The sequence below is a fragment of the Canis lupus genome, chromosome 27 (genome assembly GCF_003254725.2).
Source record: "Canis lupus dingo isolate Sandy chromosome 27, ASM325472v2, whole genome shotgun sequence".
Classification (NCBI taxonomy): domain Eukaryota; kingdom Metazoa; phylum Chordata; class Mammalia; order Carnivora; family Canidae; genus Canis; species Canis lupus.
This window is the reverse complement of record NC_064269.1, coordinates 18,307,451-18,323,491: the sequence shown is the minus strand read 5'-3', so window position 1 is coordinate 18,323,491 and position 16,041 is coordinate 18,307,451. Positions and strand designations below refer to the sequence as shown.

General features: G+C 41.9%; 1 protein-coding gene and 1 long non-coding RNA gene across 2 annotated transcripts in view; one reads left to right on the top strand and one right to left on the bottom strand.

The window, feature by feature from the left end:
• TMTC1 (transmembrane O-mannosyltransferase targeting cadherins 1) overlaps positions 1-8,199 on the bottom strand; it is a 269,956-nt gene extending 261,757 nt beyond the window's left edge. The window contains 1 exon segment of the mRNA XM_025455512.3: positions 7,775-8,199. Coding sequence (XP_025311297.3) covers positions 7,775-8,058 — 284 coding nt within the window. The 5' untranslated portion in view covers positions 8,059-8,199.
• Positions 6,891-10,902, top strand: LOC112665578 (uncharacterized). Its single transcript, XR_003140475.3, has 3 exons — positions 6,891-7,127; positions 10,438-10,695; positions 10,776-10,902. It is a non-coding gene; the product is annotated as an uncharacterized LOC112665578 (long non-coding RNA).
• Positions 10,903-16,041: the final 5,139 nt, after the last annotated feature.

Genomic DNA, 16,041 nt, shown 5'->3' with positions numbered 1-16,041 from the left:
TCATGATCTCATGGGTCATGGGATCAAGCCCTTGTGGGACTCCACACTCAGGGGGGAGTCTGCTTGCAGATTCTCTCCCCCTGCCCATTCTCCCACTCATGTGCACCTGGTTCTTGCTCTCAATCTCTCTCTCTTTCAAATACATAAATAAATTGTTTAAAAACAAACAACCTAGGTATGAGTTTTGCCCTGGGAAAGACAAGCTACAGAACAGGAGAAAATATGTGCCAATTACATAGCTGACAAAGGACTTGTACACCCACAATATATAAAGAAATCTCAAAGTTCAACACAAAAAATAAAAATTAAAAATTAAAATAAAACTCTACTTAGGAAATGGACAAGAGATACAAAGAGACATTTTAGCAAAGATGATACACACAGGGCAGATAAGCACATGAGTATATTTAACACCATCAGCCATTAGGGAAATGCAAATTAAAATCACAATGAGATATCACTGTACACCTATCAGAATGGCTATAATAAAAGACAGTGACAATATCAAATGCTGGCGAGGAAGCAAAATAACTAAATTACTCATACATGGTATGAAAAGCTCTGGAAAACTATCACTTTCTTAAAAAAAACTAAATACACAACCACCATGTGACCCAGCAATTGCAATCCTGGACATTTATCCCCAAGAAATAAAACTTATGTTTACATAAAAACCTATAAATGAATGTTTATAGCATTTTTGTTTGTAATAGCCCAAAACTGGAAACAACTCAGATGTCCTTGAACAGGTGAAGGACAACCCTGGGCTACCCACACGACGGAATACTACTCAGCAATAGAAGAAATGAACTATGCAACAAATCTGAATATGCAGATATGCAACAAATCTGAATAAACTCCAGAGTGCTAAATAAAAGAAAGCCAATCTCAATAGGTTACATACCATGTGATTCCACATATAGCACTCTCAAAATGATGAAATTATTTTTCAACATGGAGAACAGGTTAGTGGTGATTATGAAGCAGAGTGGGGTGGTACAGATTAAGGGGTTGTTATGAATTAACATTGTTTATAACAATGTTAAAGAAGCAGGAAGGATCCTTGTGATGAAACTGTTCCGTGTCTTGACTGTGATGGTAACCTTGTAAATCTACATGTGACATCTGCATAGAACTAAATACACACTTAACAAAAATAAAAAGAATACATGTAAAAAGTAAAATCTAAGTAAATGCTGTGGATTGTATTAATGTCAACTTCCTGGTTGTGATATTATACTATACTTATGAAAAGCTTTAACACTGGAGGAAAATCTCTATATTATCATTTATAACTGCATGGAAATGTACAGTTATCTCACAATGAAAAGGTTTTTTTTTTTTTTTTTTAATGCCAAAGACACTATATAAAAAGGAAAGTACAGGCCAACATTCATGATAAACACAGATGCAAAAGTCCTCAACAAAATACTAGCAAACTGAATTCAACAGTATGTTAAAGGAGCACCCACCATATACTAAAGGAACATCCACCATAACCAACTGGGTTTTATCCCTGGAACTCAAGAATGGTTCGACATGCACGATTTACCTAATGTTATATGCTACATGAACAAAATGGAAGGTAAAAATTACACGATCATGTCTAGGATGCAAGAGAAGCATCTGACAATATCCTTTGCGGTAAAAACTCAAAAACTAGGTTTAGAAAGAATTTACCTCAACATAATAAAGAACCCACACGAAAAGCCCACAATTAACATTATACTCAATGGTGAAAAACTGAAAGCTTTTTCCCTAAGTCAAGAAGACAAGAATGCCCACCTTTGCACTTCTATTCAGCTTAGTACTGGAAGTCCGACCCAGGGCAATCAGCCAAGTAAAAAAATAAAAGGCATTTACATTGAAAAAAAGAAATAAAAGCATCTGTTTGCAGATGACACTGCTCTTTTATGTTAGAGGACCCTAAAGACTTCAAAAAAAAAAAAAAAACCTGTTAGTATATTCAAATTCAGTAAAGTTACATGATACAAATCAATATACAAAAACCAGCTGCAAATGTATCAACTATATTTCAATAAAAAAATCAGCTGCATTTCTTAAAATATTTTATTTATTTATTTATAAGAGACACAGAGAGAGGCAGAGACACAGGCAGAGGGAGAAGCAGGCTCCATGCAGGGAGCCTGATGCGGGACTCGATCCAGGGACTCCAGGATCACGCCCTGAGCTGAAGACCGATGCCCAACTGCTGCGCCACCCAGGTGTCCCTCAGTTGCATTTCTGTACACTAATAATAAACTATCCAAAATTAAGAAAACAATCCCATTTACAATAGCATCAAAAAGAATAAAATACTTAGGAATAAACTTAACCAAAGAGGTGTATAATTAAAACTATAAATCGGGATCCCTGGGTGGCGCAGCGGTTTGGCGCCTGCCTTTGGCCCAGGGCGCGATCCTGGAGACCCGGGATCGAATCCCACGTCGGGCTCCCGGTGCATGGAGCCTGCTTCTCCCTCTGCCTGTGTCTCTGCCTCTCTCTCTCTCTCTTGTGTGTGACTATCATAAATAAATAAAAATTAAAAAAATAATAATAATAAATAAATAAAATAAAAAAATAAAATAAAACTATAAATCACTGACAAAAGAAATTAAAGAAGACACAAATAAAAAGACATCCCAAGTTTATGGAACAGAAGACTTACTATTATTAAAATGTACTATTCAAAGACATCTATAGAGTCTTGTATTCGTTATCAATATCTCAATTACTCTTTTTTACTGAAATAGAAAAAAATCATAAAATTCATTTGAATCTACCAAAAACTCTAAATATACAAAGCCATTTTGAGAAAGAACAAAGCTGCAAGCATCACACTTCCTGATTTCAAACTATATTGCAAAGCTATAGTGATTAAAACACTATGGCACTAGAATAAAAAGAAACATACTAACCAATGGGAAAGAATAGAGAGGCCAGAAATTTCCCTACACATGTATGGTCAAATGATCTTCAACATGAAGGCCAAGTATACACAACAGGGAAAAGATGGTCTCAACAGTTTGGGAAAATAACCACATACAAAAGAATTAACCTGGACCCTTACCTTACACTGTATACAAAAATCTACTTAAAATGATAACGATTTAAATGTAAGGCCTGAAACTGTAAAACTTCCAGAAGAAAAACAGGGGAGGGGCGCCTGAGTAGCTCAGTCAGGCAAGCATCACTTCGGCTCAAGTCATGGTCCAGGGATAGAGCCACATGGGCTCCCTGCTCAGCGAGGAGCCTACTTCTCCCTCTCCCTCTGCCTGCTACTCCCTCTGCTTGTGCTCTCTCTCTCTGTCAAATAAATAAATAAAATCTTTTTTTAAAAAAATGGAAAAGAAAAAAGAAAAGCAGGTGAAAAACTTTATGAAGTTAGACTTAGCAATGATTTTTTAAAATATGACACCAAGAGTACAAACAATAAAAATAAAATTGGGTAACTGAGACAACATCAAACTAAAAACCTCTGCACAGCAAAGGAAGTAATCAACAGAGTGAAAAGGCAACCTATGGAATAGAAGAAAATATTTGCAAAGCCTGTATGTGATGTGTTACTAATATACAAAATACACACGAAACTCCTACAACTCAAGGTAAAAAAAAAAAAAAAAAAAAAAAGATGAAAAAATGGGCAAAGGGCTTGAGCAGACATTTCTCCAATAAAGACTCAGCCATCAAAAGGAATGAAATCTTGCCATTTGTGACAACATGGATGACCTAGAGACTTAGTATTATGGACTTAGTATTATGCTAAGTGAAAGAAGTCAGAGAAAGATGAATACCATATGACTTCATTTATATGTGGAATTTAAAAAACAAAACAACCAAACAGAACAAAACAGAAACTGACTCAGATACAGGAAATGAATAATTGGTAATTAGTTCCAGGGGGTGGGGGTAGAGTGAGCAAAATAGGTGAAAGGCATTAAGTACAAACTTCCAGTTATAAAATAAGTAAATCATGGAGATGTAATGTACAGCCTAGGGAATATAGTCAATCATATTATAACAAATTTTTATAGTGACAGATGGTAACTAGACTTATAGTGGGAACCATTTTATAATTTATAAAAACACCAAATCACTATGGTATACATCTGAAACTAACAGGATACTGTATGTCAATTATACTTTTAAAAAAAAGAGAGACATACAAATGGCCAATAGGCACATGAAAAGATGCTTAACATCACTAATCACCAGAGAAATGCAAAGCAAAACCTCAATGAGTTATCACCTCTGTCACACCAATTAAGCTGTTTTTTATGGAAAATAATAATGATAATAACAAGTGTTGGCAAGGATGTGAAAAACCAGAATCATTAGACACTATCCGTGGGGATGTAAAAAGTACAGCCTCTATGGAGAACAGTATGGCGATTCCTCAAAAAGTTAAAAATACAATTACCTTATAATCCAGCAATCCTACTTCTGGTTATCAATCCAAAACAATTGAAATCAGGATCTTGAAGAGATATATGCACTGCCAAGTTCACTGCAGCAATATTCACAGTAACTAAGACATGAACACAACCTAACTGCCTATGATCAGATGAAGGGATTTTAAAAAGCAGCATATACATACAACGAAGTATTATTCAGCCTTAAAAAAGGAAATCCTGTCATATACAACATGGATGGAGGTAGAGGACATTATGCTAAGTGAAATAAGCCAGTCACAGGACAAATACTGCATGATTATATTTAGATAACGTATCTAAAATAGTCAAATTCATAGAAACAGAGAGTAGAATGACAGCTGTCAAGGGCAGGGGGAAGGGGAGCCCAGAGCGTTGCTGTCCAGCAGGTATATGGTTCCAATTACACAAGAGGAATGAGCGCCACAGATCTGCTGCTGTACAACATTTTGCCTGCAGTTAATAATCTTTTATTGTGCTCTTAAGATTTTTAAGTGGCAAATCTCATGTTAAGTGTTCTTACCACAAAAAAAATAATTTAAAATGATCTTGAATTCTCAGATTTTTTTTTAAGATTTTATTTATTTATTCATGAGAGACACAGAGAGAGAGAGAGAGAGAGGCAGAGACACAGGCAGAGGGAGAAGCAGGCTCCATGCAGGGAGCCCGATGTGGGACTCGATCCCGGGTCTCCAGGATCACACCCTGGGCCAAAGGCAGTGCTAAACCGCTGAGCCACCCAGGGATCCCTAAATTCTCAGACTTTTTTATTCAAACAAGCCTAACTTAAGATATACTTAGAAGTGTGTATATATATTTAAAAGGCTACTTTAACTTTATTTTCTACCTAAACTACCTAAACTACCTAAAGTAAAAATCATAATGACATATTCTATATAAGGTGCCTAGGCCAATGTTTGGTTCACACTGAGTAGTTACTAAACGTGGTTTTCTGTCCTTCCTTGCAACATCTTTAGAGTTGTGTGGGTCTAACATCAGTGCCGTCCCTTATACGTGCCCCTCTTCATGCTGCTGCACAAGAAGACCCAGTGTGGAGAAAGCTTCCGGGTCTTATTTTAATCCACACCTGTGAACCCAGAAACATGAGCTTTTTCTTTCTGAAGAGATATCTCCCCCTTTCCAATTAGTGTTGCTCTCTAGATTTGCAACTCAATCCGCTCAAAAAAAAAAAAAAAAATTATCTTACATTTATCTTACATAGCCAGTGAGATAAGATATACAAAGAGAAAAAAAAAAGATATACAAAGAGCAATAGTTTTAGACACCAATCTGCATTTTGTAACCAATGAGTACACAGTGAGCAGTTGGCCCCTCCCTGCAACTCTCCTTCCCCCTTCCCCCCTTACCCTAAATCCTTGCTAACATGCTTGCATCATTGTCTACTTCCTTCCCCATTCCTCTCTTTTCTCTCCCTGCCATCTCCAGCATGAATGAAAAAAAAACATTTTAGAAAGTGAAGAAGTGAAAACATCTTCCCCACCTTCCACCAAGTGGGCACAGGCATTTGGCCCTGGCTTTAAAAATTAAAATAAAAAAGATTTATTTATTTGACAGAGAGAGCAGGAGCTCACAAGCAGGGGGAGCCAAAGAGGGAGAGGGAGAAGCAGCTCTTGGGGGAGCAGAGAGCCTGATGGATGCGGGGCTCCATCCCAGGATCCTGGGATCATGACCTGAGCTGAAGGCAGCCGCTTAACTGACTGAGCCACCCATCCAGGCGCCCTGGCCCTGACCTTTTAAAATGGAAAATGCTCACATCCAGTTGGTCTCCACGGCTGTTACAAGCCAAGCACAGCTCATGCTGTGAGCTTCCACACCTGAAACGAACCATCTTCCCTCCCTGTTAAAAATGAATAAGCAGATCAATCTAGAAGATGAACATATATATTTGTACCATCTGAGATTTTAAGAAACATTTGGAAAACTGAGAAACTCCGTCATTAGCTGAGGTTATCTTTCAGCCAAAAAAACCAAAACCACTTTCCAAAGAGACAAATGTTTCTAAAATACTCTCTTCAGAGTCAAATGTGCAATTTCCTCGCCCTCTTTTAAAACACTGAATTTTCAATGGAAGAATTAAGTCAAAAGGCCATGAATTACCGCCAACTGCTAGGGTTTCCTTTCCTAAGTCATCACAGCCACCTGTCAAGAAACCTTGGCCTCCTGGCCAGAGGCGAGCTTTTCAAGCTGCCTATCCCGTCTCGAATGACCATCACCATAAAGACGGGTTCATATTACACCCACTGCAAAAGGCTTAAAATACGGATGATACTGAACCAATATTATTTCAAGTTTCTGTCCGGCGCACTGTAAGCTTTAATGCTGAGCCAAATTACAAGGGGTTGAGTCAGGCTCGCGGTGTAGACGACCGCGCTCAGGCAAAGCCCCTCCTCTCCTCCTCTTCCGCGTGAAGCAAGCCCTCTTTTAAATTCAAGAAAATACTCCACCCTACAAAAACCTGGCGTTCGCTCGGTTCCCTTTACACTTTATTCACACCAGAAATGCTGAATCATGACTCTGAGGGTTGTAAAACAAAAACTATTTCGACTGGGACACCAGGATCCCCGGAGGATCCCACGCTTCTGCAATCCTTTGCTTTGCATCTTTTAAAATCGAAATCGCGAGCCCCTCCGCAGACCTGCAGACTGGAAAGGCTCGGGGAGCAGCCGAAGGGTGCAGGTCGGTGGGGGGGGGGGGGGATGCGCTCCCTCCGCGCCGCCTCCCCAAAACCCGGGAGCCCCGGCAGCGCAGGGCTCTCGCCTCCGGTCCCCCCGATCGCGACCCCACAGGGGGCTCATCCTCTCGCCCCCAGCAAGGCTGCCCTAAAGCCTTCGGGAAACCCCCAACTTGGAAGCATCCTCACCGCAGCCTCGCGTCCGGGACTCCGGCGCCCGCACGCTCGCGCCTGGCCGGGCCGGGCATCTCCGGGCATCTCCGGGCATCTCCGGGCATCTCGGGGCATCCCGGGGCATCCCGGGGCATCCCGGGGCGCGCGAGCATCTCCCCCCGGCCCGGCCTCGCTCGAGAGCGCGGCCCGCCCGCAGCGCGGACTCTTGACAAAGTCGATCCCAACTCGCAGCCCGCGCCCCGCCAGCCGCCCCGGGCGCCCGGGGACCCCGAGCAGCGCGGCGGGGACGGCGGCAGAGCGAGGCGCGGAGGCGCACGGGCCGCAGGAGGAGAGACGAGCGCCCCCCCTCCAGCCGGTCCCGCAACTTCTCCCCTCGCTCGGGCCGCGGGGTCGGGGGCCGGGGGCCGGGGGCCGGGGCCGGGGGCCGGGGGCCGGGGGCGGTGAGAAACGGCGGCCCGAGCGCGGGGGACCGACTCACTTGAAGGTGAGGACGCAGAGCGGCCGGTAGGACTTGTGGCTGGTGTTCTCGGCCATGCCCTTGCCCCAGAAGTCGTTGCTGAAGATGCTCCAGCGGAGCGGGGCGCCGGGCCGCACGTCGGGGTTGTTCACGATCGCCCACACGTCGTCGTGCACGAACTCGCCCCGCAGCGAGCGGCCGTAGCACAGGCAGCTCGCCCCGGCCAGCAGCGCCGCGGCCCCGACCCGCGCCAGTCCGCAGCCCGGCCGCCGGGAGGGCGCGCGGTCCCCGCCGGTCACCACCATCGTGCCGCCGCCGCCACCGCTGCCCTGGCCGCTCCCGGGCGCCTGGCATCCTCCCCGGAGGGGGGCTCGGGCATGGTGCGGCGGCGCTGCACCGCCGCCGGCGCCCCGCGCTCCGCCGCCGCCTGCGCCGCCGAGTTGGCCCCGCCGCAAATAAACAGCCGCCCCCCGCCCCCCGCCTCCCGCCTCCCGCCTCCCGCGGCCGCCGCCGCCGCCTCCTCCGCGCCACTGCGCATGCCCCGCTCGCTCCCGCCTCCGCCCGCCCCGCGCCATCCCCGGACCCGGGCCGCCCCGGCCGGCGCGCAGGTGGAGCGGGGCCGCGGCGCGGGGCGCCCGGGAGGCGGTACGCGGGGCCCCGGGGTCCCGCCTGGCGCCCCCCCGCCCCGCTCCTCCGCGGGCGCCCCCGGGCCGGGGCAGGGCGGGCCGAGCAGGTGCGCACCCCACGCGCGCCCGAGGAGAGTGGCGGCCGCGTCCCGGGAAGTCTGCAGCCTGGGCGTCGGGGGGCCGCGGGGGACCCCGAGCTGCCGAAGCCCCGTCCCGGCTCCGCCCGGGGTCTGCCCCCGCCCTGCGCGGGGGCTTCGGGGGCGCCCCTTGCTCTGCTCGCACCTCGCCGACGGCCCGGGGTCGGGGTCGGGGTCGGGGTCGGGGTCGGGGTCCGGGCTGCGCCCTGGGCTGGCTCCTGAAACATTTCTTCTCGTTTGAAACTCTTTTAAGACGATCCAGGAGATGCTGAGCAAATTACTTTTTTCTTCCCACCTAAATGGATCACTTGGGTCTGATTATTATTTCCTGGGCTGTGGGCGTGTTGGAACTGTTCCTACTAAGTCAATACCACTTGGGGAAAAAAGAAGAAAGAGTGAAAGAGAAAGAGAGAAAGAAATAAGGGGAGAGAGGGAGAGAGAAGAAAGAAAAGAAAGAAGAAAGAAAGAAGAAAGAAAGAAAGAAGAAAGAAAGAAAGAAAGAAAGAAAGAAAGAAAGAAAGAAAGAAAGAAAGAAAGAAAGAAAGAAGAGAAAGAAAGAAGAGAAAGAAAGAGAGAAAGAAAGAAAAGAGAAAAAGAAGGAGGGAGGGAGGAAAGAAAGAAGAAAGAAAGAAAGAAAAGAAGAAAGAAAGAAAGAAAGAAAGAAAGAAAGAAAGAAAGAAAGAAAGAAAAGAAAGAAAGAAAGAAAGAAAGAAAGAAAGAAAGAAAGAAAGAAAGAAAGAAAATGAAAGGGAGAAGGAAGAGAGGAAAGAAGGAAGGAAGGAAGAAGAAAGAAAAAGAAAGAAAGGAGGAAGGAAGGAAAGAGGAAGGAAAGAAGAAAGAAAGAAAAAAGCGGGAGGAAAAGAAAAAGAAAGAAAGAAGAAAGAAAGAAAGAAAGAAAGAAAGAAAGAAAAAAATAATCTCCCAATCTCCCCATTTTTCTGAAAAGTTATTTTCTTTTTAAAAAAATACTAATTATATATGTAAATAAGGTAGGTATCTCAGAATGATGATTACTAGAATTTCTCCAGGTTCGAAAAGTCTGTTAACTCTTTGAGACCCATCGTAAATTTCCATTGCTATGTGTTATTGAAGTTACCTGGAATGTGACACATCCAAAGAAGAACGTAAAGTACGAAATTTGCCATATATTCCCATCCTTCGAAGATTCTTAAAAGGTTTCATTGATTTTTTTTTAAGTAAAATAAAAGGCAGAAATTGTTCTTGTACTGAGCATTTGTGTGACTCTTTAGCACATCAATTTTTTTTTTTTTTTAATTTTAAGATGTATCTGAGCATTTGAAAACTCAGTGAATGAAGACAAACGTATTCCAGGTCAAGATGCATTTCATCCACTTCACTTTGCTTTTTGGTGACTTGAAAGTCAGTGACTTGCAAACTGAAACGGAGAAAGCCAAGCATCGATGTTTATCCTTACCTCAAAACTTTTTGACCCATGATAGCTTTAATATCCAGCCCCCACACACACCTGCATCTACCATCTTCCCCACAGAACACACTACAGCCTTTCCTCTTTGCCTGCCCCTCACTTTAATAGAAATATATTAAGAGTATATTTGTGCTACAATGTGCTAAGTACTGGGCTGGATAAACAAAGCAGCCCAAAGTGTGACTGTGTGGGGTGTGTGTGAGGGGTTAACACAATCAATGTCAAACTTTCTAAGTTGACTTTTGACTAAGACAGTGAAATTGCCTTTGCTGAAATGATAGATTTAATAAGCCAATATATATCAATCCTTACCTATCATCAATAGAGGCTTCCTTGAAACAGTGCCTTAATCCCAAAGAATGACTAATAATAGAGTTTTACAGAGACCTTACTCCCTCCAATTACCCTTAAAGTGCCCAGGTAGGAGTATAGTCCTGCCCATCCCCTTCTTATATGAGTTCTTTTCCTTTTTAGGTGCAGAGTTATCAGAGTTCTCCATGACAATGGAGAAAAGAGAAGGATGAGAGCTGAACTCCAAAAAGACATTGGAAGAGTAAAGGGAAAGAGATAAAGGAAACATCTAAGTAGGGTTCCAGGTTTCTGCGCTAGATTTCCTTAGGTTTTCCTCTACATTCAGCGGCATTTCCAGCCTATTTAGTTCGGATGATAAATTTGGGATGGATTCACTTTAACATAGTGAGATTCCTTAAAAGTCCTCTCAAGCATGAACCAGTAAGTAAATTTTTTTTTTAAATTAAACAATTCCTTTGCAGTCCCATCACTTCCTAATTCAATATTGTTCTGTGTTACAGGAAAACAGTAGAAAAATGGTGATGTCAGAGATGGGTTTACATTGATATGCCAAGTCCATCATCCCCTCTGCTTCTCTCTTAAGGTATAAAGCACTCATCTTGGCTAATAAAGGGGCCCAAAAGGAAATGAGATTTTATTCCTGTTGCTTAGTCTCTGATTATTTTTAAAGGATTTATAATTAGAGCAATACTACCTAAGACGTCTTTTGTCCACTCAGAGCAATTTAAAACATAAATTATTACAGAAGTGCTTCTCTGAGAGTCATACAGATTAAGTCACTCATGCAAATTAAAAGGGACCACAGTCCTTAAAGAAATTAGGACACAACTAAAAATAAATCAAGGATAAGTAGGTATTTTAATAAAACAAATTTCAAATTACTGCCCACTGTGCTTTTTCAGCCTAATATACATCCTGTTCAGGTACACCCTTAATAAAGGAACAAATGCAGTGTTACAGAGTCAGGAATCAAAAAAAAGGAATTGATAATTTACATTAAAATAAATTTTTGAAAAAAATAAAAATAAATGTTTGTGGTTTAGTTATTTAAGTATTACATGCTCCTGAAGAAAATACAGCAAAATAGGAAGGAAAAAAAACAAGAAAACAAGAAAATTAAAATATACTTATACTTATCCTACCACCTGGGCCTAGGCAACATGCACTTTAAGAAGTTGGCCAGCATGAGGCTGGACAAATGTGGGACAGTCTGAGGTGTCCTGTGGTCTGAGAACTGGCTGTGCCCAGGTCTGTCCCAGGGCTGCTAGCAATGACAGTCGCAGAAGCAGCAGCCCCTGGAGAGAGGAAGGGTTCCTCATGGCCATAAACTGGCTTCCACACCTGTCTCCAGAATGTATCTCTGTGAATTCTGCCCAGAATTAAAATTAAAGAATATCCAAAAAAATTATCTGTGATCCTGCACTTGCTGTCTCTCAGGCAATAAACTTTGTCAGCAAGTTACTACAAGATAAAAGCATATATGTGTACATGAAGATAAAGCATAGCAAGTACTTACTAGACTCCTTCAAAGAGTTTAGAATCTCTGGTTTGAAAGCTGCTGCAGCATTGCAAAGCAAATATCCACAGTCTTAGAAACAGACATTACATTTTAAGATTATTGTATACAAAAGAAAAAAAGGTATTTTTCATACAAATGAAATTTTAATTACCTATATTTTTATTTTTACACTTTAATTATATACAAATGAAAAAGCCACTTTTCTTTTCTTGTACAACCTCCACAATTTATGGGAAATGTCAGGAAGAAAACCCGCTAAAATACCCTGTATCGATTTACATTTAAAATTAAACTCAAGCTTACAACAAACTAATTTGTATGAAGACTTAAAATTTTTTAGAAAAATTATCCCATCAGAATCATTAGCTCTAGAAGTACTGTGATTTATATTTTGAATAATTTCTCAGAAATTTATCCTAATGTCACAGCCTATAAAATACTCTTTAACAGGGGCACCAGGGTGGCTCAGTGGTTGAGCGTAGGCCTTTGGCTCAGGTCCTGATCCTGGGGTCCTGGGATTGAGTCCTGCACTGGATTCCCTGCATGGAGCCTGCTTCTCCCTCTATGACTCTGCCTCTCTCTCTCTCTGTGTCTCTCATGAATAAATAAATAAAATAATAAATAAATAAAACACTCTTTAACAGTTCTAGTACAAGTTGCTTCAACAGAAAAATGCTTCTGAAAATTAAAATGCATTCAGAAAAAGTCCTGATTCGTAGCATTTGTTTAACTTCATGGTGTAAATATTCTCACCATGGTCAATTTCATGCTACCAACATGACGTCACTGAATGCGGAGATGAGAAGAGAAGCATAGTAGGATAATATACATAATTCTCACCAGACAGATACAGGAGATAGGGATAGGATCAAGAGCATATTGATAGATCTAGTAAAATTATTTTACTAGATGATGAGTTTTGAACATTTATTATCTTTGTGACTGAATCTATATGTTTATATAACTAAATTTTTTATAACAGTTATGTTTAACAACCAGCTTACAAAACTCCTATATATTTAATAATCAGTTTTTGTGAACTAATATGAATTGACTGGCACACTCTCAGATGAAATAGGGTTGGTCATTATTAGTATCATAATTTTGAATTTGAGGCATAAGTATGGGCAGAGGCAAAGGGATAACTATACTTGTGTAGTGAAGAGTTAGCCTTACCTAAAGAGAGTCCTGGCCTTTGCCTTAGCTACTGGGAGATAATCTTTAGGCTCCTGGAATTTCCTGCCTAACAGAATTGTCTTTGTTTGCCTAGGGCTTTGGCCACCGGACAGTCTAACAATGTAGTTTATGACAGGAACTTTGGGTTACACAGTATCAGCTCTGACTTCTGGGAGATCTGGCCACTAAAGATCTTAGCCTGATCCCTGGGAGGGGTTGACGAACAAGGTCAGCCATGTGGACAGTATGTGATGAGCCCCATGGGGTAACAACTCTGGACACCAAAGGCCCAAGTCAGCTTCCCTGGTTTGGCAATACTCTGGACATATTATCACACATTAATGCCAGGATGGAGACATGTCCTTGACTTCATGGAGAGAAGACAACAGGCATGCTGTGTTTGGTACTTTTGCCTGGACTCCGTTCTTAGGCACTTCTTTCCTTGGCTGATTTTCATCTGTATCCTTTTTCTGTAATAATCCTTCACTGTGAGTGTAACAGTTTTCAGTGAACTCTATAAATCCTTCCAGAAAATTCTCAAAACAGGGTGGTTGGGGAACGCCCTAAACTTTCAATTGGTGTCAGATGTGGGGGCACTCTTGTGGAAACTGGCCCAAATGCTCCTTAATGCTATTTTTCTACTTTAAAATTTTTCTGTTTCTTAAAAAATCTTTTAAGAAACAGGATAGCTATCCCCCAAGAAGAATGGAAGAAATAATAGGCATCCCCAAAGCTGTTACACTAAATTTTCTTCTTTTTCTCTACTTAAAGTCTTCAGGAAAGGCTACAAAAATAAAGCTAAGGGATCCCTGGGTGGCGCAGCGGTTTGGCGCCTGCCTTTGGCCCAGGGCGCGATCCTGGAGACCCAGGATCGAATCCCATATCAGGCTCCCGGTGCATGGAGCCTGCTTCTCCCTCTGCCTGTGTCTCTGCCTCTCTCTCTCTCTCTGTGTGTGACTATCATAAATAAACAAAAATTAAAAATAAAATAAAATAAAATAAAGCTAAGCTAAAAGAAAGAAGGAAGGAAGAAGGAAGGAAGGAAGGAAGGAAGGAAGGAAGGAAGGAAGGAAGGAAGGAAGGAAGGAAGGAAGGAAAGAAGGAAGGAAAGGAAGGGAGGGAGGGAGAAAGGGGAGAGGGAAGAAAGGAAAGAGGGTAGGAAAGAAGGAAGATTGGGAGAGAGGTAAAAAAAGTAAAAGGAAAATTGTGAAAACGTAGAGCCAGGGGTGCTTGGGTGGCTCATTTGGTTGGGCATTTGCCTTCGACTCTGGTCCATGATCCCAGGGTCCTGAAATCAAGCCCCATGTATGGCTCTCTGCTTAGCAGGGAGTCTGCTTCTCCCTCCCCCTCTGCCTGCCCCTCCTCTGTTTGTGCTCTCTCTGTCAAATAAATAAATTGTCAGAAAAGAAAGAAAAGAAAAGAAGAAAAGAGGGTGGGGGTGAATGGGTGACAGGCACTGAGGGGGACACTTGACGGGATGAGCACTGTGTTATTCTGTATGTTAGTAAATTGAACACCAATAAAAATTAATTTATTAAAAAAAAGAAAGAAAAGAAGAAAAAAAGAAAGAAAAGAAAGAAAAGAAAAAATAAAGAAAAAAGAAAGAAGAAAAGAAAAAGAAAAGAAAGAAAAGAAAAGAAAAAAGAAAAGAAAAGAAAAGAAAAGAAAAGAAAAGAAAAGACAAGACCTAGAGGCACTTCATAAATGCTGCTAGGGAGTTAACTTAGTGAACTCATGTATGACTATCAGTTTGTAGATGATGAAGCCCAAAACTAATGACTATTTTAGAAAAGAAAGAATAGAAAAATCTGAAAGCTTGGTTGATCTATACGAAATATTTATTAGTCATCAATATTGTTTTATGCCCCATATTGTACAGAAACACTTTGTTTTAATATAGTTAATTTGATGTGTCACATTTATTTATGTTTTATTGAAATATAAAAATTATTTTGCTAAGAAATTCCCCACCTCACAGATGGTCCTGAGATCCATTCCCCACCTTTCCTCAGAAGGTCTGGGACTGCCAAAATTAGTAGGCTCACAGCATAAAAAACCTAATAAACTACCTGCCAAAAGCCAATGACTTTGCCTGTATCCTACATTATTGAAGTAGTTGGAGAACCTACCATGCCAGTTTTTCTTTGTCAAAAAGTAACGATTGTATCTGGAGATAAATAATTTCCCTTGAGAAATAACACTCTCCCATCTTTTCTCACCATTCTGTTAAGTCTTATTTCTTGGCCTATTTTTCCCTATGTGAGATCATCGAGAGGGATGCAAGTGAATCTTTTCAAGTCCTGCTGCAGCTTACAAAAAAGAAAAAGAAGAAAGGAAGGAAGGAAGGAAGGAAGGAAGGAAGGAAGGAAGGAAGGAAGGAAGGAAGGAAGGAAGGAAGGAAGGAAGGAAGGAAGAAAGAAAGAAAGAAAGAAAGAAAGAAAGAAAGAAAGAAAGAAGAAAGAAAGAAAGGAAAAAAAAAAGAAAGAAAGAAAAAAGAAGAAAAAGAAAATGTCTTTCAGATTGTATTTTTGGTCATGTTTTTATGAATGAGACAGCCAGAAGATTTTTGTTGTTGTGGTGGTGGTGGTAGTGGTAGTGGTAGTTGTGTTTAAATAATTTTGGTGGGGATCCCTGGGTGGCTCAGAGGTTGGGCCCCTGCCTTTGGTTCAGAGCATGATCCTGGGGGCTGAGATGGATTCCCACTTTGGGCTTCCTGCATGGAACCTGCCTCTCCCTCTGCCTATCTCTCTGCCTCTCTCTCTCTCTCTCTCTGTGTGTATCTCTCATGAATAAATAAGTAATATCTTCTAAAAAAATAAAAATAAATGGATATAAATAATTTTGTGTCTTCTTTGCACGTCTTGGATTAGGACTGAATCTTATGACCTTTCTGGTTAGAAGACAAAGTAGAAACAGATTCTTGCTTTACAGTCTGTTTCACATACTCTCTTTCTCTTCCCATTTGTTCACTGATTTCATTCTTTCCCTCTAAAGTAGTCTGAGGGATTATCCATTCGACAACCTATTTTAAGAGGATGAGCATTACACCTACCCTCTAAGAATCGATGTCC